General features: G+C 53.4%; 1 protein-coding gene across 1 annotated transcript in view; it reads left to right on the top strand.

Moving 5' to 3' along the window:
* Positions 1-22,184, top strand: part of FYCO1 (FYVE and coiled-coil domain autophagy adaptor 1) — a 73,530-nt gene that overhangs the window by 12,456 nt on the left and 38,890 nt on the right. Inside the window, 14 exon segments of the mRNA XM_027587782.2 lie at positions 1,616-1,722; positions 3,271-3,396; positions 7,230-7,336; positions 8,792-8,935; positions 12,321-12,414; positions 13,385-14,965; positions 14,967-15,233; positions 15,235-15,423; positions 15,425-15,460; positions 15,462-15,494; positions 15,496-15,798; positions 16,895-16,987; positions 17,669-17,787; positions 19,961-20,128. Of these exon segments, the coding sequence (XP_027443583.2) occupies positions 1,616-1,722; positions 3,271-3,396; positions 7,230-7,336; positions 8,792-8,935; positions 12,321-12,414; positions 13,385-14,965; positions 14,967-15,233; positions 15,235-15,423; positions 15,425-15,460; positions 15,462-15,494; positions 15,496-15,798; positions 16,895-16,987; positions 17,669-17,787; positions 19,961-20,128 (3,367 nt within the window).

Genomic DNA, 22,184 nt, shown 5'->3' with positions numbered 1-22,184 from the left:
CTCTGCACGGCAGCCCACTCATCCTCCTGGTGACAGCAGTGACGAGGGCCCTGGGGTCCGCTCCTGGCTCCACCTTTTCACCCTGGAAGATGTTGGACAAGTCCCGTAACCTTTCCAAGGTCCTCTTCTTTCACGTGCTGGATCAGCTTGATGATGACACCCACTTCTCAAGATTGTTGGCAGAGGCAAAAGTATAATTCACAGAAAACTAAGAGTATTCGTAAGTAATGCGTTTGGATTAGCAGAGATTAGAGCTGAACACTTCCTATTCCATATGCAAGGCTCCTTCTTTCAGAATTTCAGGAGCTCCCAGATCAGGTTGTGAGCGTTAAACCCCGCCTGAGGGTGGGAGAGGAAGGCTGTGCGTCTTTCCTGGTCCCTGCCCCCCCCCCCCCCCCCAGCTCTCGATGCCAGCCACAGCAAACACTTCTAGAGGATGCCAGTGCCACTGGGTAGCAGTCACTTGGTATAAGAATCAGTCCCAAGAGCTATCTTCGCCATTTGCTGACCTCTGCCCGAGGGGTCAGTGTCGATGAAATTTTAGCAGCTCAGGCTCAGCTTCGGTGCCGGGCAGGTCTGCTTTCCAGCCATGGTTCTAGAGAGCAGGGGCTGCGGGTGCCTCTTCCTCACGAGCCATCAGAGAGCAAGATGGTTTTGTGCAACGTGCCCCAACCATCTCGACCGTAAGCACGCTTTCCAGTATCTACACCCAACGCAGCTCCTCGCCGTCCCTCTGTGCCACAGCAGAGGCTGCAAGTGAGAATAAAGGTGGTTTTCCCTCTTTTCTGCACAGGGAGGTCGGCTGTCTTAGAAGTGGAGAGGCAGGCTCCAGAGTCAGAAAGCCCTGGAGAAACCAGGCTTCTCATTCCAGCTCTGCCGTTTGCAACCCGTGGTCTCTGGCCAAGTGCTCTGACCTCTCCCGGAGTTCCTTATCTGCCAAACACGGATGATGCTATCAGCCTTCATCCTTCTCCACTTGTACTTTTCTCCCCCCCACATTTTAACCGTTCTGAAATTGGAATCCTCTTAAAACCAGTTGCTTGTTGGATTTGTGGAAATAAAACCATGCCTGCCTCGCCGGGCTGTATTAAATGAGAAAGACATGGCAAAGGCCTGGCCCCTGGTGGGCACTCAGCTCACAGAAGCAGATGTCATTGTTGTCATTCTCGGGGTTGTTCTCATGACTCTTATTTGCACATTCTGGGTCTTCTTGAAGCCGGGACTTAGCCTGTACTGAGCAGGTAGGGTTATAGTGAGGAACAGCAAGACACAGGGCCAGAAGGAAGGATAAAGCTTTTTGGAAGTCAGTATGAGGGGCCTGCTGGGTGATTCATGCACGTAGCAAACCTTCATTGACCAAATCCTGCATGCATATTAACAAGGCCTACAGGGAGGACCAAGAAATGTGCCCAGTCAGGGAGTGGTGGTAGAGTACTTGTGGGCTCTCTGGATCCCTGAGTGCCTTCAGACTCAGCATTCCCTCCTTCTAGGGTTACATCCCACTTTCTGCTTCCCAGGTGCTCCGCCATCACTGACTACTTACTCCCTGTGCTTCCCAGGGTTATTCTGCTTCTCTCTCTCAGGCCATTACGTGTTCCCATTTGTTGTCTTAAAGATGCTGTGACAGAGCTAAGCAGAGAATTTAAGGAAGCTGGGGAGCCCATTACGGATGACAGCACCAGCCTGCATAAGTTTTCTTATAAACTTGAGTATCTCCTCCAAGTAAGTGACTCCTGTACAGCGTTGATTTCTGCTCTGTTCTCTTTTTCCCGCTCGGGTGACTCATCAGCATTCAGGATGTGGTTCAGACAGCTCTGGGGAGCCAGTAAGCCTTCCTGGTTAGACTGAAGGTCGGAGCAGCCCCGGGTCGCTTGGAGCTTGAGCCTCCCAAGTGTGAGCCTCTGGAGAATCGGAATGTTGCCCCTTAGGATGATTGTAGGCATCAAGAACATTCTTTAGAGATTTAGATCATCTTAAGGCAGGTCACAAGGTCATTGGCTAGCAGAGATCTTAACTTTGGGGCAGTCGCATCCCCCTTTGAGAGTCTGGTGAAAGCTGTGGGATCTCTCCCCAAACAGACGTGCCTGTTATGTGTACACACCCAGTCACCCACTCTCTAGGAGTGTGTGGACTCTCTGAAGATTACCTAGAAGCTCCCATTTTGGAGCCTTGCTGCTCAGAATGGTGGGGTCCACAGACCAGCAGCATCAGCATTACTGGGGAGCAGGTGAGAAATGTATTCTCTGTGCCCACCTGACCTGCTAAATCAGGATCTCTGAGGTCAGCCCAGGAAGTTTTGTCTGAACATGCTCACAGTGTGATGCTGATGTCTGCTTGCTTAAAGAAGCACGGATCTAGAGAGCTCTGCAGTTGCGGAAAAATAGAGGCAATCACAGGAGGCAGGAAGGAAATGGACCAAAATGTTAACAGAAGTAATCTTAGGGAGGGGGTGTTGGGCATTATGATTTTTTTTTGCTTTTCTAGTTTTATCCAGATTTTTCTAACAATGTATGTATCTTAACTTCCATAACCAGAAAAAAAAAAAAACCACCATAAAATGTTATGTTATAGAAAGACACACCTTTATCCTTTTGAACACCAAAGTGTGCAGTGTCACATCCCAGCAAAGCCCAGCTAGGGAATGGGCGCCTGCTGGAGGCAATGCCCCAACGTGTTGAGAGACTCACCTCTCAGTCCCTTTTCAGCTGCTTCTAACTTCCACTGGGACATGATCTTTTTTCTTTTCAGTCAGCCCATTTTGGTTTTGGATTTGAAACGACTGACAGCTGGCATTAATTTGGATTTATCACATATATATTAAAACAGTGTTGAAACTTAAATTGCCAGGGTAAGATGTCTTGAACTCATTTCCCTAAGTTGAGATGAAGTTGACAGTCCTCATGTTGCCCTCGAGACTTTTTCTCAAATGTCCTCATTGTGTGTGAACAGCCCCTTTGGTGGTCTTCCACCCAGATCTATGCACAGAGGCCCCTCCGAGGGAAAGTCTTTCTGGGGGGGCTGCTACTCCTGAATCCCACTGGCTGTGTGACCCTGGGCCAGCTGCTTAACGTTTCCCAGCCTCAGTCTCCTCATCTGTAAATTGGGGGTTGAAATACCATCCCTCTTTTGCCAGTCAATAAAAATGGTGCCTGTAAAGGGCCTCCTCCAGGATAGGGTGACTAAGAAGCTGTTGCTGTTATTGATCATTTAAATGGTGGGATGATCAGCCACGCATCTGGCCCTCCTCTCTCGGCCCCTCTGTCCCCACAGTTTGATCAGAAGGAGAAGGCCACCCTTCTGGGCAGTAGGAAAGACTACTGGGATTACTTCTGCGCCTGCCTGGCCAAGGTGAAAGGAGCCAGTGACGGGATCCGATTCGTCAGGTCGATTCCGGAGGTAAGCCGAGTGGCCAAGGTCCCCGCATCTTCCTCTGTCCGCCGTAGCATCTCTTGCCCAGACCTGCGCTGCAGGCAGCTCCGTGAGGAGGTGGGGGTGGACAGCGGGTGAGGAAGTAAGGAAATCCGGGCACACTCAGTGCCCAGGGCTCGCTCAGGGGAGCCACCCAAGTGAGCGCCCACCAAGCAAGGGATGGCCTGGTCCTGACTCTGTTCTTCAGACCACGAGCGTGCACGGTCTCAGAGTGGGCTGCTCACACTGAGGCTATTTTGGGGGCCCATCAAGGGCGTACAGCGCACGACCGCCTCCGCCTTTTCGAAAGAATTCGTTCCTTAGATAAAATTCTTAAGAGTTTACAAGGTGCTTTCCCTATAATTTGTTCAGGAAGTTTGTACTGATAATGAAGAGAGTGATGTGAGACCTCAAGGGACGTTTCTTAAAATGCTGGTCATGCTAAGCAGCTTCCCACATTCAGTTCTGTGTCGCTCGAGCAGCCAGCCAGCGCTTTGCTGTTTTAGAAGACTCCAGAACAACACATTCTCCCCCCTCTCCTTTCTCTCTCTCTTTTCTCTCTTTCTCTCTCTCTTTCCCTCCTTCCTTCCCTCTCTTGCTTGCCCTCCCTCCCCCGCCCCCCACCTTCAGCGTAGTCCCTCTGGGAGTGAAAAACGGTGCACACTCAGGAGTGAGTAAACCCCTAGATTTTGGGCAGGAGGCCTATAGGGTTTCTCCATTTCGTCTCTCTTTCCAGCATCTTGTCAGTATGTTTGGAGTCACTTTAAAGCCAGCAGCCGTGCTCCTTGGCCGGCCTACCCCAAAGGCTGCAGAGTCAGGTGCTCTCTCTCTCCCACTCCCTGCCATCTGGAGCCAGACGGGCTGCTTCTTCTAGAGAATGACGGCGTTAGGTACACAGACAGTGAGGGCCGAGCATTTTCCAGTCTCTGACATCTGAGAAAATGAGGAAAGACCTTGGCCGTGAAGAGTCTATGGGATTTCTTTAATATCCATGCAGCGCCACGGTCTTGTGAGAACTTGCTTGGCGGGACCACCGGGTCCCCGACGTAGAGCGTTTTGATGCCTCACACACCTGGAGAGGGGTCTCATCTCCTCTCCAAAGGTCTGGAAGAAGTTCTTAGCATCACTGTCCTGTCTTCCACTCCTCAGAGCAACAAAGACCTTTGACTTTACGGCTTCAGACAGCTGAAGTCTGGAAATAAGCTTAGCTTAGTCCCCAGGGCCCAGGGTTACAAAATGCTTAAATCTCCCTTTCGCATAAGGCACAGACCTCTAGACAGTCCGAGGCCAGGGAAACTGACTTCTTAAAGCAAAAAGCACTCCCTGCTTGCACAGACATTGCTGGTTCCTGGCGGCTGTGTGGGCTCTGCTTCCCACGGGCTCCAGTTGTCTCATCCCTGTGCAAGGCTCCGCTCTCCTGGGCGCCCTTGGGTGGAATGATGCTGGGTCATTGGGCACTGGGCCACAGGGCTGCTGGGTACTTGGGCTAACTGTAACAATCAAGTGTTGTCCAGGCCGCCAAGCCAGAAGGTAAAAGTGAATGGATAAGAAGCCTTGCTGAGCCCCTCAGGCCCTCATGGGCTGGGGGGCAGCCTTTTGGGCTAAAATAGCCTAAGGCTATATAATCAGCCACTTCCAGAAGTTCAGAATAAGCCTAGCCCGAGCTGTGCGACTTTCCCCGAGATGGACAGGGTCCGAACCAGGGTGCAGCTTGGCATCGGGCTGTCAGCACAGTGATCTGGCTGAAAGCAGAATCCACTCTTGTGCACCCTTGCAGACTTCCTGCCCTTCACTGCTGTTGGGTAGCTTCTTGGTATAGTACAGGTAGATGAGTTTGGGCCAGATGCTAAAAACATGACCTAAAAATTAGGCCATGAACGTGGACCCGGGATCTCACAACATAAAAAATAAAAAGCTGGGCAGTATTTTCACTTGCAGTACAAAGGAACTATTGATCCCCTCCCCCAGAGGATGTTTCGAGGTGCCTCTTAAAATAAATAGCTGCACGTATATGTATATATATATCAAATCAATTTGGTTAATAAGGCTGATTAAAAACACAGCCTCAGATGTTTGGCACTGAAAGGGTCTTAATGTTCTAAATGCTGTTACAGTGGCCATTTTGCTATTAAGGACAAGCCCATCCCTGGGGAGCTCATGGACATGCGCTGTCGTGTGAGGGTCTCATTAAGTTCTGCAGGGCCTGTGTGTGGACGTGTCTGTCTGACCCACACACTTGGCTTCACGGTGCCTTGCTCCGCTGTTCCGGGCTACCCTGAGTTTGCTGGGCGTCACCACTGAACACTCCGTTCGCCCTCGCTCATCAGTGGAAAAAGGACTTGGACGTGGGGCTGTCCTCACGATTCTCCCCAGGGCGTCTGTCCTGACCGGCTCTCTGCAGACATGCCATGATGGCTTTTCTAAAGCCAGCATGGCAGGCTGCCACCCACCTTCACTTCTAGGTGTCCTGACCATGCCCTGGACTCAGAGAGCACACACGGAGACCCAGCTTACAGCCCCTTTACTTCATGACATTTCACACCTTTTTATTTTTTAAAGTGACTTCATACTGCGTATCATTTCCTTGAGTCAGCAGTAAGGAGACCTACAGTTCTGAGGTAAAAGGTGCTGTAGACCGGGATGTTTACACCTTCATTAATATGTCAGTGCTTGAGGCTATACCACACATTTCCTGTCCCAGTCCAGTGCCATGATTGGTTTCTCGATAGTATGGGGCGTTAGGACCATCTGTCTCCGGTCCCCTTCCACGAAGTTAAATGTTTCTAACCTTTGAAGAGGCGAGGAGGGTATATGGGTCTTTACTTCTCCGACCCACACCCCGAGCCTGACAGAGCTGGTAGGTTGAGAGGTTTTGAATTCCTGCCCACTTATCTTGAACTTCCGGAGCTGAACCCCTGGGAATGAGTCCTGTTTGGCAAACTGGCTGTGTGTGCCCATCGCTGGCAGAGTCTCTGGCCAGCACACCCCACTTCCCTCCCAAGAGCCTTCCAGAAGCCTCTTCAGAAGCCACGTTTTGGCACTGTGGGGTGAGGTTTCAATGGCAGGCCTGCACCTGGACCCTCCTGCGTTGCCCACCTCAGACTTCCTGAAACAGAGCCACACCCATTTGTTCTTTACACCGGTATGTCCAGGCCACCTAGAGACACCTCTGCTCTCTCTCTCCTGCTGGGTACCTTCTGACTAAGTGCAGTGAGCTGGCATGTCTTAAGCAAATCCAACCAGGAAAGCATTGACACACACAGATTTTACTGAGGGTTTCGGGAGAACACCGAGAAGGCCGTCATACATCCATCAGAACTTCTTAAAAGTCCCCCTGACGCATCCCCGCCCTGGCCCTCCTCTGCTCCCCCTCCCACTGGGGCTTCAGCCAAGCCCCGTGGCCCCTTCCCCTGATCCTCTTCTCCCAGCACCTCAAAAACAAGCCCAGACATTAGCCAAACTGAGACCATCTCTTGCTCAAGTTCACTTCTGACGCGAGGAGCATTTCATTTGACCTGCCTAGCTCTATTCTAAATATTCCAAATTAAGTCAAACAGTTTCACACGTGACTGTAAGCCCAGAGCTTCTGACGAAGCAGGGGAGGGAGAATGACATTCCCTGGAGCACCCACACATGTTTCAAAGCCTCTCGTGAACAGGTCTCCCTTGACACGTTTACTGGAGTCTACAGGTTATTCTCAGATGGGGGCCTGCAAGAAGTCTGCCTGCTGCTGGCTTCACCCTCTGGGGTGACGTGAGGCCACGTCTACACCTGGAGTTAGGCTAACAGCTCTTCTTTTCAACATCATCTGCTTTTTCCAGCTCCGAACATCTCTGGGAAAAGGAAGGGCATTTATCCGCTACTCCTTGGTGCACCAGAGGCTGGCGGACACCTTACAGCAGTGCTTCATGAACACCAAGGTGACCAGGTAAGTGCATGGCAGTGCTGGGCTTTACCCAGTGAGCTCGAGGCCCCTCCTTAGTACCAGGGGGCCCCTAGCCGCCCTCGGTGTACAGGGGGTGGTAGCACAGTGTGTTGACAGGTGAAGAGACGGAGCTCGGAGGGGCTGAGTGCCTTTCTCTAGGCCCCACTGATGCCGGGTCACAAAGCAGGAGCTTGGAGCCAGACCTCTGAGCTCCTGATGCCGGGTGGCTTTCCCTCACGGTGGCATGCCCTCGGTGCCGGCCCTAATGAGTGGACAGACCCCACCGGCCACCGGGGCCAGTGGGCCGCAGCCTTGGCTCTCAGCAGAATCAGCTGTGGGCTTTTTAACACCTCCAAGCCTGGGGCCTCACCTGAGACCCTGAGTCAACCCCTGCTGGGTGTGTTGGGGCTCCTCTGACGTTGTGGTGGGCAGCCAGATTGGAGCCCCGCTTATCAGTGGGGTCGGCCTTTGTGCGGCTGGTGCTAAAGCCTGGATAGGCGGCGAGCGGGGAGGGAGGGGATCGAGCATGTAAATGGGGTATCCACTGAAGAGCTGCAGCTCAGGCCCCTGGCAGCCGAACCTCTTTGGGTTCCCCACACCCTTTTCCAGCGCTGCCTCCGCTCTTCCCAGGGAGTGTTCTTCCAGTCAAAGAAATCACTTGTGGACGAAAAAAAAAATAATAATACTGGTTGGGGGAAAATAATGTGTTTCATTTTGTCACCTCTAAGACTGATTTGCATAAAGACGTACTTCTCATGCGTGTGACAGGCTCTGTGAATTCATGGGAGTTGAGAACTTTTGCACATTTGATCTGAAGAGTATTTCGTTCTAGATGTTTGGTGAGAACCGTCACCAGCAGCTTGACTTCCGGTGCGTCACCTTTTCACAGACGCCAGCCGAGTAGCTCCTTAGGCCCAGCAGTGTTGCCTTTCTCAATTCTTACTGCTTCACACCTCAGAGTGTGGCTGTTTGGTTTCTTGGCTTTAAAGTTGGTGTCTGGACAGACCTCAGCCACGAGCTCACCGTCCTATATTGAATCCTCTAGTGGAGTAGGAGATGAGGTTATGTTTCACAGAGGAGGTGTTCTTTCCCCTATAACTGCCCCTTTCCTGGCAGATAACTGAGATTTCAGTTTTCTCATATCCTTTTTGGGGAATAAATATGATGTAAATAATAAATGAAGAAGCATCTAGTTCATTTCAGTGATTTCCTTGAAGAAGAGCAAGATTAATTGAAAGTTAGGTGCTCCTACTGTGAAAATAAAACGGGAGTGAGTGAGTGTGTGTGTGTGTGTGTGTGTGTGTGTGTGTGTGTGTGTGTCCGTGTCCCCATCTGTCCCTGTCTGTCTGAATTTAACTTGTTAGTAACCTGAGTGAGAATTTGATAAGCCATATCAAATTCAGTCTTTCCTTACCTTTATTATCCTTATCATCAATCCCTTTTCCTACTTCCCTGCAGTGACTGGTACTATGCAAGAAGCCCCTTTCTGAAACCGAAGCTGAGCTCTGACATCGTGGGCCAGCTCTATGAGCTAACCGAGGTTCAGTTTGACCTGGTGTCGAGAGGCTATGACTTGGACGCTGCCTGGCCAACGTTTGCCAGGTATTTTGAAGAACTGCTTGGTTGAAAAAGCTGGGGGAAGAGGTGTTTGAAGTTCCAAAGGTGGCTGCCAGTCTACTCAAAGCAGTTTGGTCCCTCAGTAAATTACATAAGGCTTTGCAACTCTTATGCCTACTAATTTTCTAGACTCTGTTGAGTCGTGACTAATGATAGTATCAGAAGGCTCCAACTCGAAACTCTCCTAACTCTCCTAACTCTCCTAACCGGCCAGGTGGTATGAGTCAGTGGAAATGCATATGCAAAACCTGAGGTTTTTTAAGTGTGTTAAGGGACTTGGGGGTGGCCAGTGGGGGAAGCCAGCGGGCTTTTTCCTAGTCGTGTTCTTGCAGAGCTGCCACGGAGGACTTGCAGGCAATGGGAGAGGGAACTACAGCACCCACGGAAGAGTTGCTGGAAGAACGCTCACCTGCCACTCCAGGAGGGAGATGGGAAGGGACAGGCTCAGACAGTGGGTGACTTACCCACAGTCGCCCAGCACCGCCAGGGCGCCAGACTCGAGTTCAACTCCGTTTCAGCATTTATTTATTTTTTTGAGAGAGCGCGTGCATGCATGAGAACTGGCGCATGCGTGCGCTCTTGGGGGTGGGGAAGCAGAGGGAGAGGGGGAGAGAGAATCTCAAGCAGGCTCCATGCCCGGGTCAGAACCTCAATCTCACAACCCTGAGATCATGACCTGAGCCGAAATCAAGAGTTGGTGGCTTGGGGCGCCTGGGTGGCTCAGTTGGTTAAGCGACTGCCTTCAGCTCAGGTCATGATCCTGGAGTCCTGAGATCGAGTCCCACATTGGGCTCCGGGCTCAGTGGGGAGTCTGCTTCTCCCTCTGACCCTCCCGCCCTCATGCTCTCTCTCTCTCACTCATTCTCTCTCTCTCTCTCAAATAAGTAAATAAAAATCTATTAAAAAAAAAAAAAAAGAGTTGGCCGCTTAACCAACTGAGCCACCCAGGCACCCCCTGGCCCAGCATTCTTTGTTTTGCTTTCTGTTAATAGAGATTGTTTTAAATGTCAATTTTTATACTTTTTATTAGGAAATATTTTCTATGTAGAGAAGAGTCCTGAATATGATGACACCCATGTGCTGACCAAGATGAAAAGCTAATATTCTGCCATATTTTCTGGACATGTCCTTTTTTAAAACTTTTTAATTTTGAGATCATTTCATAATTACAGCAAAGTTGCCCCTTTCAAAATGCCACAGAGCATTCATCAGCCTTTACCTCAACTCCCTAATTATCAGTATTTTACTACCACTGTTTTATCACTCTTTCTCTTTATCAGTACATGTTGGTTTATTCCCTAGGCCATTTGAGAGAAAGTCAACAGACTTGATTCCGCTTGACTCCTCAGTAATCACTGTGTACTTCCTAAAGTCAAGGACACCCTCTTATGTTTAACCTCAGTGCAGATATTAAGATCAGGAAATTAACATGGGTACAATGCCACCGATTTACAGATTCTAAGAATTATGCCAATAACGTCTTCTATACTCCAGGAGCCGGTCCAGAAATGCAAGCTGCAGTTAACGCCAGTCTCTCTGGTCTTCTTGAATTTGGAACTGTTTCTCAGTCTGTTTCACAGTGTAGATATTTTTGGTGAAAAGCACAGGCCAGTTACTTTGTAAAATGTTCCTTCCTTGGAGTTTGTCTAGCACTTTCTCATTGTTAGATTCAGATTAAGCATTTCCGGCCGGAGTACCCAGATGTTGTGTCGTTCTCAGCACATTATGTCCGGAGACCCACGATGTTGATTGGTTTCATCACCGTGGCGGTTGACCATGACCGTTAGGTTAAGGTGGCATTTGCCAGATTTCTCTAAAATTACTCTCTCCCTTTGTAATCAGTATGTTTCATATGGGAAGATACTTTAAGATTAAGTTGTTGGGGCGCCTTGGTGTTTCAGTCTGTTAACCATCTGCCTTCGGCTCAGGTCATAATCTCAGGGTCCTGGGATTGAGCCCCATGTCAGGCTCTCTGCTCAGTGGGGGAGTCTGCTTCTCCCTCCCCCGGCTCGTGCTCTCTCTCTCACACTCTCTCAAACAAATAAGTAAAATCTTAAAAAAAAAAAAAAAAAAAAAGATTAGGTTGTTACCTCGCTTTTTCCTTAATATTTATGTATGTCTGTATTTTTGTGAGCTCCGCGCCCAACGTGGGGCTTGAGCTCAGGACCCCAAGATCAAGAGTTGCATGCTCTGCTGACTGAGCCAGCCAGGCACCCCTATGTATGTATGTATGTATGTATGTATTTATAGCAGAGTTGACTCACGGATTCTTATTTTAATCAGTGGGCTACATTCTGTCACTGTAATCATTTATTTTGATGCTTAAATTGTTCCCTATTTGGCCAGCAGAAGCCCCTTTGAGCTGGATCTTTTGGGTTGTTTTTTTTGTGTGTGTGGGGTTTTTTTTTTTTTTTTTTTTGGATGTTCTATCTGATACCATTCATTTAGAAAATAAAAGATCACAGATCAAATAAAGCCCCACCCCACTGTCACGCTCTCCCCTTTAATTCTAGAAGTAATCACAGCCCTATAGTTGACACACGTCATTCCTGAATCTGTGTGTTACTATGTGTGCAACCATACATATTTTATATATGTGTGGTTTTGTTTTGTATGTATTTATAAATTTGGGGTACATTGAATCATAGGTAGCTATCCTTTTGCAACTCGCTTGTCTCATTTCACGTCGTTTTAGAGATTTTTATCTGTGTTTCTACGTGGATTTCTATGGCTGTAGAGAGAGGGTCAACCAGCCACAGCCCGGAGGGCAGCACGGGTTGGGAGGGCGGTCACACAGCTTCGCCCGTTCATTTACCTGTTGTCCGCGGCAGCTGACGTGCTGCCACTGTAGCCTGAGTCGTGACAGAGACCAGAAGGCTGGCAAGCATAAGGTATGTCTTGTCTGGCCCCTCATAAGAAAAGACTGCCAACCCCCCATGTAGAGCGTTTACCTGCTTCCCGGCGGGACAGAGTTGGGCTGGATCTGCTGCCTTCACTGCCACAGTGCGTCCCCCAAGCCCAGAGTCACCTTGACTTGCAGACTGATTGCTGCTCTCCCCTCACTAGCAGACAGACCGTGACAGGCACCAAAGGTGTAAGGAAAATTTCAACCCCAAATTGGAAAATGCCAGGTCCACTTAGTTCTTCTTTGGCAGCAGGTGGAAAGGCCTTACGTTCAAACTTGGCAGTGGAGCCCGTCAGCCGCAGGCCAGCATAAATGTGCTCTTCAGTAGAAGCTGTTGGGTTTTTGGCTTTTGACACTCTCTCTGGGAGGGCAGTGCCCCCTGCCACCACCTGGGTGCCTTGTGATAATCAAGGCCTCTGTGTGTGTCCTGATCTGATACCGTCTGTCTGTCCTGTGGCCCCACAGGAGGAACACTGGCCCCCGGCTCTCTTCTGCTTACCTGTGGAAACCCCCCAGCCGCAGCTCCAGCATGAGCAGCTTGGTGAGCAGCTACCTACAGGTAATGCCAGAAAGGCTGGGGATTTCCTCACCAACGCGTCACCAAGGCTGTGCCCTGGCGTCTCGCAACTCGGGGCAATGTTCTCAGACACCTTTTGTTCCAACTCGAGTAATACAAACCCTCCATTCTCCGTGTTATTTCCTAGAGGCCGGGTTTTTATGACCCAGTAGAACTTAGGCCTTTTAAAAATTAAATTCTGTTAGAAGCTTTTGAAGTATTTTAAAGGAAGCAATTTAGGTCTTGGGTTAAAAGCAGGGGAGTCAAACGCTGACTGTCACCCACCAGTCGCGTGACCCCGGGCAGACCACTTACCCTCTTGAAACTCGAGTGCTCTCATCCAGAAAACAGGGGTCATAGAAGTCATTCTGGCTCAGAAGGTGATGGTGCAGATAGAATGAAGGCGCCCTTAAGGGCTTGACACAGGCGAGTAAGTGCTCAGGGAAAGTCCTGGGGAAAGTTTGCGGGTAGGGTGAAGTTTGTTAATTGTGTTACAAGTGTGAATGTATCATAGTCGCATATAGTTTTAAAGGTAAGAACAGTGCAGTTAAAACAAAATTAAAATACAATGACGTAAAAATAATAGAAGCATTACGAGTGGAGACTAAATCGAGCTTGAGCCCTGTTGCGTGGTTGGATCGCAGCAGGAGCTGCATGTATGGTGCAGTGGTGAAGAGGGGTTTAAATGTAACCTAATGAATCTGAGCGCCAATGTCCATTATGCTCCCAACGCTCCGGGAGGCTGGATGGGACGTGCAGGCTCTGAGAGCCCGGGGAGCTCACGTGCGTGGCATCGCGTCTTTAGGATGTTCTCTGACCTCCTTTGGCAGGTGCTTCCAGCGAAGTGCTTCTAGCCTTTTGAAGAGCTCAGGAGACTCGCTCTCTAATGACTTCTCATTGAACTCTAAAGCTTTTCCCTGTGGCCGTGGAGCTTCTCTCCCGGGGCCACTTGTGTTTTGTTTTTCCTCCGCAGACTCAGGAGATGGCCTCCAGCTTTGACGTGAGCAGTCCCATAAACAACGAGACGCTGGAGGGCTTTGACGAGATGCGGCTGGAGCTGGACCAGCTGGAGGTGCGGGAGAAGCGGCTGCAGGAGCAGATGCAGCAGCTGGACAGAGAGAACCAGGAGCTGAGGGCGGCTGTGAGCCTCCAGGGCGAAAAGCTGCAGACGGAGAGGGAGAGGGGCCGCGCCGCTGCCGAGGACAATGCCCGCCTCGCTTGCATGGTGGCCGAGCTCCAGAAGCAGTGGGAGGTTACCCAGGCCACCCAGAATGCCGTGAAGGAGTTCCAGGAGTGCCTGCAGGCCCTGGAGCTGGGGGCAGCAGAGAAGGAGGAGGATTACCGCTCGGCCGTGCGGCGGCTGGAGTCTCTGCTGCAGCCCCTGGTGCAGGAGCTTGAGGCCGCACAGGACCCACTGGGCGGGGAGGACCGGCATTCACCTAATGTCGCAGCCCAGCCGGGCACGGCCGAGCAGAAGGCAGATGCGGCACCGGACACACGGGGGCAGCAAGAGCTCCTCCCCAGCGCCTCGGCCCTGGAGGTCCAGGAGCTGCGGGAGAAGCTTCGAGCCCTGGAAAGAGAGAGCACCAAGGCACGGGAGCTCAGCAGGCGGCAGAGTGGCCAGCTGGAGCAGTTGGCCAAGGAGCTGCAGCTGAAGGAGGAGGCCCGGGCCAGCCTGGAGCGCCTGCTGGAGGAGATGGCCCCGCTCCGGGAAGAGCTGGCCGGGAAGGGGCATGAGGCGGCCCAGCTCCGGCGGCAGCTACAGGAGTCCCTAGCCCACCTGAGCTCCCTGGAGCAGGAGCTGGCGGAGGTGAGGCAGGGGGAGCGGCAGCGGCGAGAGGAGAAGGAGCTATTGCAGCAGGAGGCCGGTTTCCTGGCACGGCAGCCGCGGCTCCTCGAGGCCCAGCTGGCCCAGCTGAGCCGGCACGTGAGCGAGCTGCAGGAGCAGAAGCAGCAGCTCATCCGGGACAAAGACCACCTCAGCCAGAAGGTGGGGGCGCTGGAGCGGCTTGCCGGGCAGCCGGGCCCAGATCTGCCCACAGCAGGGGAGAAGCCCGAGGCCCGGGGCCCCCCAGGTTCCACCCTGCAGCAGGTCTTCAAGAAGCCGGAGGAGGAGCAGAGAAGCCCCGGGGAGAGCCAGACAGGTGATAGCCAGATGCAAGGGAACGGTCAGGAGGAGAAGCTCCAGCAGGCCAACAGAGAGCTGGAGAAGGAGCTGCAGAATGTGCTGGAGCGCAACCAGCTCCTCGAGGGCAAGCTGCAGGCCCTGCAGGCTGATTACCAGGCCCTGCAGCAGCGGGAGGCAGCCATCCGGGGCTCCCTGGCCTCCCTGGAGGCTGAGCAGGCCAGCATCCGGCACATGGGGGACCAGATGGAGGCCAGCCTCTTGGCTGTGAGGAAGGCCAAGGAGACCATGAGGGCCCACGTGGCCGAGAAGGAGGCCGCCCTGCGGAACACAGAGGCCGAGCGTCAGCAGCTGCAGGAGGAGTTGGGGCTGTGCCAGCAGCTGGTAGAGGCCCGGGAGAGGGAGCTCGGGGCTCTTGAGCTCCAGTGCCCGCCAGCAGACCCAGCTGATCGAGACCCTTATGGCGGAGAAAGGCCAGCAGGGGCTCGGCGCACCTGAAGACCATGCCCCCCGGGAGACAGCAGCCCAGCCGGCCCTGGGTCAGGCCCAGGTGGAGAACCAGCAGGGGGAGGCTGGGCGCCTGCCAGCTGAAGTGCTAGACCTTCAGGCCAAGCTCCAGGCAGCCCTGGGTGACCGGGAGAAGGTACAGGGCCAGCTGAGCGTGGCTGAGGCTGCTCTGAGGGAGCACAGAGCCCTGGGTGCAGCAGCTGAAGGAGCAGAACGAAGCCCTCAAGAGGGCCCAGGGTCAGGAGCCGCTGCAGCGCTCAGAGCGGGAAGGGGCACCGCGGGAGGAGAGGACTGAGGAGGAGGAGCGATCACGGACCGAGAACCCACCGGTCCCAGAATGCGGCTCCCTGGAAGCCCGGCTGGAACAGGCCGAGTCGCAGGGGGCAGCTGCCTGGGGCTAGCGCAGCCACCGACGAGCCTGGCGGTCCGTGTCAGCACGCAGTTGGCAGAGAAAAAAGCAGGCCGAGGAGGCCCTGGCCTGCGCCATGCGGGAGCTCCGTGACATCAAGGAGGCAGCCTCAAGGCAGCGAGAGGGCCTGGAAGAGCAAGTGGCAGGGCTGCAGCGAGAGAGGGACAGTGTGCAGGAGAGGCTGAAGGTGGCCGAGGAGGCGGCCTGCTCCCTGCCCGGCCTGCAGGCCCAGCTGGCCCAGGCCGAGCAGCGGGCCCAGAGCCTCCAGGAGACGGCACACGAGGAGCTCAATGCCCTCAAGTTCCAGCTGAGCACCGAGATCATGGACCACCAGAGCCGACTGAAGGTAGTCCTCCTTGTCTTGACCCCCGGGGCTGCGGTGGTCTCCTGTGGTGGGGCCCGGTGCGTCCACCAGAGGATAGGACGTGCCTTCAGCCATGTGGCACGTGAGGGCCCCGGAATGTACTGGGCGGCCGGGTGGACGCGGCGGTCCTGCTTTCCAGGCCCCAGCACTCTTCCCCTCGCGGGGCCACCGTAGGGGCGCTGGTCGGGGGCAAGGCCCTAGCCCAGAAGTCTAAACTCAGCATGGTCGCAGACGGGTTTGGTTCGTACAGAGTGGCTCTTTTACATCAGTAGCCAACACTTAAAGAGCTGGATGTTTACAAATTCAGTTTGGGGGCTCCCTTTGAAATCGCAGGAGATCTTAAAGACTGTGCCCTCATTCCCAAGCTGCAGAAGTCACCAGGAGCTGGGTGGTGCGTGCGCCCTTCAGAGGAGGTGGGCACCCTCTGGGTTTTTCCTCAGCGCTCGTTCATGTACATGCCCCACCCCTCTGGGCCTGTGCGTTTGCCCTAGACCCTCTCCTGGCCTCTAGAACCTCTAGCCTGCGAGTCTCGTCTTTGGGTTTTCTGTCCCTTCGGGTGCCATCCCGATGGCAGCGCTGTTGTGGAAACTGGCTCAGTGCGTTTTCACAAAGCCTTTGGAGTAGACAGGCTTCCAGGAGCAGTGCTGACCCTGAGCCTCGGCACTGTGTAAAGGAAAAGGGTTAAGGGTGGCTCAGACCGAGGGCACAAGCAGGAGGGCCACGGAGCTTTGGTTTCCAAAGCTTATCACTTGCCCATTAGCACTGTGGTCTGTGCTCACTCCCAGACACACGACTATTGCATTTCTGCAGATGTGCTTCCAATGCCGTGTCCCCCGTCCTGTGCTGCTCCCGTGGCTCACAGGGCACTTGTTTCCTTGCCGAAACTAAATCTAAGTGTGAGGACCAAGCTAAGTCTCTTAGTAAACTTGAAAGGATATTGTCACCAGTGAAGCCCAAAGCTTATGAGTTGGGTGAAACAGAGAGAGGTAGCTTGTTTTTACCCATCTGGGGGAATGGGCTGAGGGGGTCTCCATGCAGGGACCCCACTTTCAACAAGCCCTCTCTCATCATCTTCCAGACTGCCAGTGAAGAGTGCCAGAGCCTCAGGGACCAGCTTGAGGAGCGAGGCCGGCAGCTGCAGGCCGCCGAGGAGGCGGTGGAGAGGCTGAAGGTAGGCCCTGGGGAGCATGTTGGTCGGTGGCCTGCCGCCTGGGCGGGGAAGACTGGCGTGCCCGACTCAGCCTGGTCATTCCCACCCCCAGGGTGCGGGCCTGTCAGGGAGAGGGGTCTAATTTGGTTTCCACTGGACCCTTTAGAAGGGTCGCGTGCAGACTCCCAATCCCCCAAGCCAAAGCTCCCATCCGTTCACCTCTGTGGACGTCTTGAGCTTGCACCTCAGCCCCTTCTGCCTCCCGGACACCCAGCTGGAGCCGCCAGATGTGTTTCTCAGCCAGCCGTGTGGACAGGATATGAGGTGTCCTTCTTAGCAGCCTCCGCAGGCATGCCTGAGTTGGTGGTCCTGAAGTGAGGGGGCTTACGGGGGGAGGGGGGGGTTGCTGCAATCACCGTCTCCAGGGAACCCCGCTCCCTGCCACCTGCCGCCCCACCTCCGCCCCACACCCGAGATTTGATTCCCGCTGCCGCTCCTCCAACCTCCACAGCCAGTTGCAAGTATACTTGACAGATAGGATTACAAACAGGAGTGGTCACTCAGAGGTTCTCGGGCTCTTGAACTTAAAACCCTCTCCAGTTAGAAGTGACCTGGCCAGGTGGGGCGGAGAACCCACCAGTCCCTTTCTGGCCTGCGGCACGGGCTCCAGTCGGCTGTCTTCTCCCCGCTGTCCCATGCCAGGCTGCCCAGGCAGATCTGGGAGAGCAGCTGCGCGGCACCAGCAAGCGTCTTTCCGAGAGCCAGGCCGCCATGCAGAAGAAGGATGAGGAGGGGGCTGCCCTTCGCAACAGCCTGGACAGGTTAGTGATGCAGTTTCCGCCCACAGGGCCCCGGCCGCAGAGGCTTCAGGGAAGGGGGTGTTTGGTGCAGTCATTTAGAAACTCAGCCGCTCATAGCAGGTTAAAGAAGTCCTCTTGAAAGAGAAGCCACAGACTCGGAGGGCACTTTGCCAGAAGCACGCCACAGGGGCGGGCAGCCCGCCTCTCACCCCTCTGCAGGCAGCTGCTGAGCCTTTCTTGATGCCATTTTCCCACATGCAGGGCACACTTCTGCTTTGGAAGAGCTGACATGAAATAAAAGTTGCAATATAATAGTGGTAATGATAACAGCAAACAAATAATGCCTCAAATGGGCCAGGCACCGTTTTAAACACTGCATCTCTTTGTCCCTTTTTTCCTCCTAACTGTCCTTTGAGGAAATTATTACCTGTCCCCATTTTATAGATGAGGAGAGCGAGGCTCAGAGGAGTTAAGTCGCTTTCCCAGCATCTGACAGCACGTGGGCAGTGGTGGGAGGTGCGACCCAGGCCGCTTGACTCCAGAGTCTGTTTCCTCAACAACTACCCTGAAAAGCGCACAGATACTTCTGTGTCTGGTCTCGTGTTAGGGTCCTAGGGTGTGTGGGTGGGTGTGTGTGTGTTTCCCCGCTGCGAGTTGTGACTCGAGCTCTTCCTGGTTTCCTTTATGAAATGAGAGGCCGCAGGGCTGGGGGGGAGGGGGTCTCACAAGCACGTGCCCAGTGAAGGTGAGCCAGTGTGCCCGGCACCAGGCCGACTGGTCTGCCTGCAGACGTCGTGCTGTCACCCTTCACAGCTGTCCTAACCTTGGAGTATGGCCCTACTTGTGCAGCCCCAAGCTTTCCCTGAGCCCCCTCATCTTCAGGCTGGGGGGCGACCTGGAGTTATGAGCGTGAGCCCACCATTTGGTGAGGAGGCCAAGGCAGTCCTGCCAGGGATGCTGCCGCCCAGTCACCTGTGTGCCCCCAGCAAAGACTGGCACACCAGATTGTCCCAAGCCTTTACCGTTTCTGCCCATCCCTCGTTGCCTCCTACCACCCGGCTTCTGGGGGGCGGGGGGGTCGGGTCCAGGCTCAGTGGGAGATCCAGAGCATGTTGGGTGTTCCGTAACCCAACATGCACATTTCTTCTCACCTGATTCTTCCAGAACGCTGTAGGGCTTTGGCTGCCCAGGTCGTATTCACGTGACGATACAAATAGCAAGAACCTCCTAAGTTGGTGGCATTTTTTAGGAAAATGCTATGACAGTACTTATTTGTAAGATCTCAGAGCCATTGTTTTAGCTGTTCAGTGTTGCATAATTCGTCTGTCCTGGATTGGGTTTTACTTTATTCACTGTGTGTGTGCATGCACACGCATGTGTACACCCATGAGATCATTTTGGTGGACAGTGTCTCATAAACAACCTTCCGACAGCTTTATACTGGGTATGGGAAGGCTGGATTAGATACAGATTACTTAGTCTCTGCAGAGCCCTGTGTTTAATGGAGCCTTTACGAATACCCTGCTGGACCTTGGGGTCTGTAGAGCATTCCTGGAGCACCACTGCCCTTGGGGACAGGCGAGCTGCAAGTAGAGTGGGCAAGGGCAGGAGGACCACGCTTTGTTCGGCCAGCCCTCGGCCATAGACTGAGCCGAGGGAACAGAGCTCCTTAGGCCTCCGGGCTGTCGGGTCAGCACCTGGCAGTGCCCACTGAGTGCCCGCTGGGTAGCCAGCACCACGCCCTGTGCACAGAGCCCCAAAGACACGTGGGAGACAGGTCCTTGTCCGTGTGATCACCTCCAGGGAGATACACCTGTTTTCTTTCTATCCCAACTCCATTTTCCTCTTGCAAACCACCCATAACCTCAGCCCCTGCCCCCAAACCAAGTGGTGCAGAGTTCAAACTCACCTGGGGTGCTCCTAGCAGCCTGAGGTCGCCTGCCCTCCCAGAATGCCCATTGTATTTGATGTGGGGGGGTGGGTGGCGTGTGAAGAGTTGGGGGGTGCGAGGGGAGTTTTGAAGGCCGGGGGGATGCACAACTTGTGAGTGGGTAGTGCCGAGGGGCGCCCCCACTGTGAGAAGGAAAAGGCTCAGACAGTAGCAGGACCCCTCATTAGAGGCCCGAGTTAGCCCAGAGGCCCGGGGGAAGCTGGAAGCAGTGGCTAATCAGTAAGCTTCCCACTTCTCCACCAGGACCCAGAAGGAACTTGAAAAAGCCATGGCAAAGATCCAAGAGTATTACAACAGACTCTGCCAGGAGGTGACAAACCGGGAGAAGAATGACCAGAAGATGCTCGCGGACCTGGATGACCTGACTAGAACCAAGCAGTACCTGGAGGAACGGCTGATTGAGCTGCTCAGGTGAGAGTCGGCACCAACAGCTGGCTGGGGGCCTCCTCTGAGCTGGAGTTTCTCTTTAAAGAAATGCAGCTACTCTTGGAAGGCCTCTCAAGGGAAATGGGCCCGTGTCTGCTTGCGTTATGTTGTGGAGGCCCTCCCCCGCACAGACGGGGGCCTCCCAGGCCCTTGGCAGCCTTGAAGAGTAGATTTCCCTGCTCCCACTAGTGTTCAGCTGGGTTTGTGTTGTCATAGTGCTGGGGCATTATTTTCAAAATCTCTGTGTGTTTAGCCACAGGTGTGACAGTAAGTGATGTCTCGTGTCTTTGGGAAGCTCTCCAGTCCCTTGTCCCTCTTTCGTGAGCCCCTTTCCCCTTCTCCTCCATCCTGCTTTCCCCCAGCACCAGGCCTCCCCAACTCCAGTGCCCACAGGTAGCAGACAGCCAATGTAAGTGTCTGAGCGGGGCCAGGAGGGCACTCAGAAACCAGAGGACACGCGTGCTCTGCTCCTGACTCTTGTCGCCACACAGGCGAAGGGCCCAACTTCCCAGATCGCCTTACTTCCGATGAGCATATCTCTAATGAGGCTCTAGATCAGAGCTGTACGTTGCAGGGTGTTATGTTAGATCTCTCTTACTTAGCCTGTGATTTGGCCACCATCTCTCCAACTTGTTTTTTTCTTTGCAGTGTACTTTTGAGGAAGCTAGGTCATGTATCTGATCGAGTTTCCCACAGCCTGGATTTGGCTGGTTGCATCCCCAGGGTGCCATTTAACATGTTCTTCCAACCTTCATATGTCCTGTAAATTGTTAGTTAAAACCACAGCAGTGGTTCTCCCCACCTAACTGCACATTAGAATCACTAGGGTAGCTATTAAAATGATACCCATGTCCAGACCTGGCCCAGACCAACCCATTTGGAACTTATCGGAGTAGGGTCCAGGCATCCGTGAGCCAGAGTTGAGAACCACTGCTCTACTAAAGGCTTCCTCAGACCCAGGCTCAGAATTTTCTCAAGAACGCTTCAGAGAATTGGTTTATAGTTTGGGTCTTTCTTTCAAGAGCCACATAAGATCTGATGAGCCCGTTCCCTGCGATGTTAGCAGCCATGGATAAGCAGTGCCTAAGGCTACTAATTCATTTGGGGTTGCAAACTGGTGGTATTTGGAAGTGTAAAACCTCTGCCCACATCATGTCATCAATTCGCAGACTTGGAACTCAGGGCATTTATGACCTCTGAACTCAGACATCTTCCTGAGGTCTGGGATGGAAAAGCCCTGGTCCTGACAGCGTCCCCCATTTCAGGGTGTGGGTACCTGGCCTCCAGGGGACAGAAGGGATGGGCTGGGAACCAGCTGGGAGGACGATGCTGGTCCAGGGCGTGAGTCGTCCTGCTTCCTGACAACTTAAAGCGTCCTTGAAGAGCCAGTCAATTCCTGGCTTTTGTCCTGGCTTTTGAAGATTTATTTAAGAGAAAGAGAGAAAAAGAGAGCAGGGAGGAGGGGCCAAGGGGGGAAGGAGAGGAAGAGGGAAAGAATCCCAAGCAGACTCTGCGCTGAGGTCAGAGCCCAACTCGGGGCTCAGTCTCACAACCCATGAGATCATGACCTGAGCCGAAACCAGGAGTCGGATGCTCAACCAGCTGAGCCACCAAGGCGCCCCTGTCTTGGTTTTTGTATTTAAGGGGAGAGGTCTGTGGCTGGCGATGGTGTCAGTTTCTCGTAGGACCTCAGTGGATCTGGTGTTGGTGTTTGGGACTGAGGTGCTGCTGGGGCTACAGTTACCTTAGGATGGTGGCTGGGGCTCCATCTCGGAAAGAACAAAACCTTCCCAAGTCAGAAGCCATAGGCCTCGAAAATGACCATGAGCAGCAATATAGAAGCCTCTGTGCCCATCAGCTCTGGAGCATCGGGCATGCTCTGACACTGCCAGACCTTTCTGAAAAGCCTCCCTCTTCCTTCAGTCTTGCTTCCTGGAGTGCGTACTGTCTCTCTGAGGGGCAGGGGAAGTTAACATCCCATCAGACTCTCAGGCGGGGAAATCTTTGGTCTTCTCCAATGATCGCTTGTTACTTTAACAAA

The sequence above is a fragment of the Zalophus californianus genome, chromosome 1 (assembly GCF_009762305.2).
Source record: "Zalophus californianus isolate mZalCal1 chromosome 1, mZalCal1.pri.v2, whole genome shotgun sequence".
Classification (NCBI taxonomy): Eukaryota; Metazoa; Chordata; class Mammalia; order Carnivora; family Otariidae; genus Zalophus; species Zalophus californianus.
This window is presented reverse-complemented; position numbering and strand designations above follow the sequence as displayed.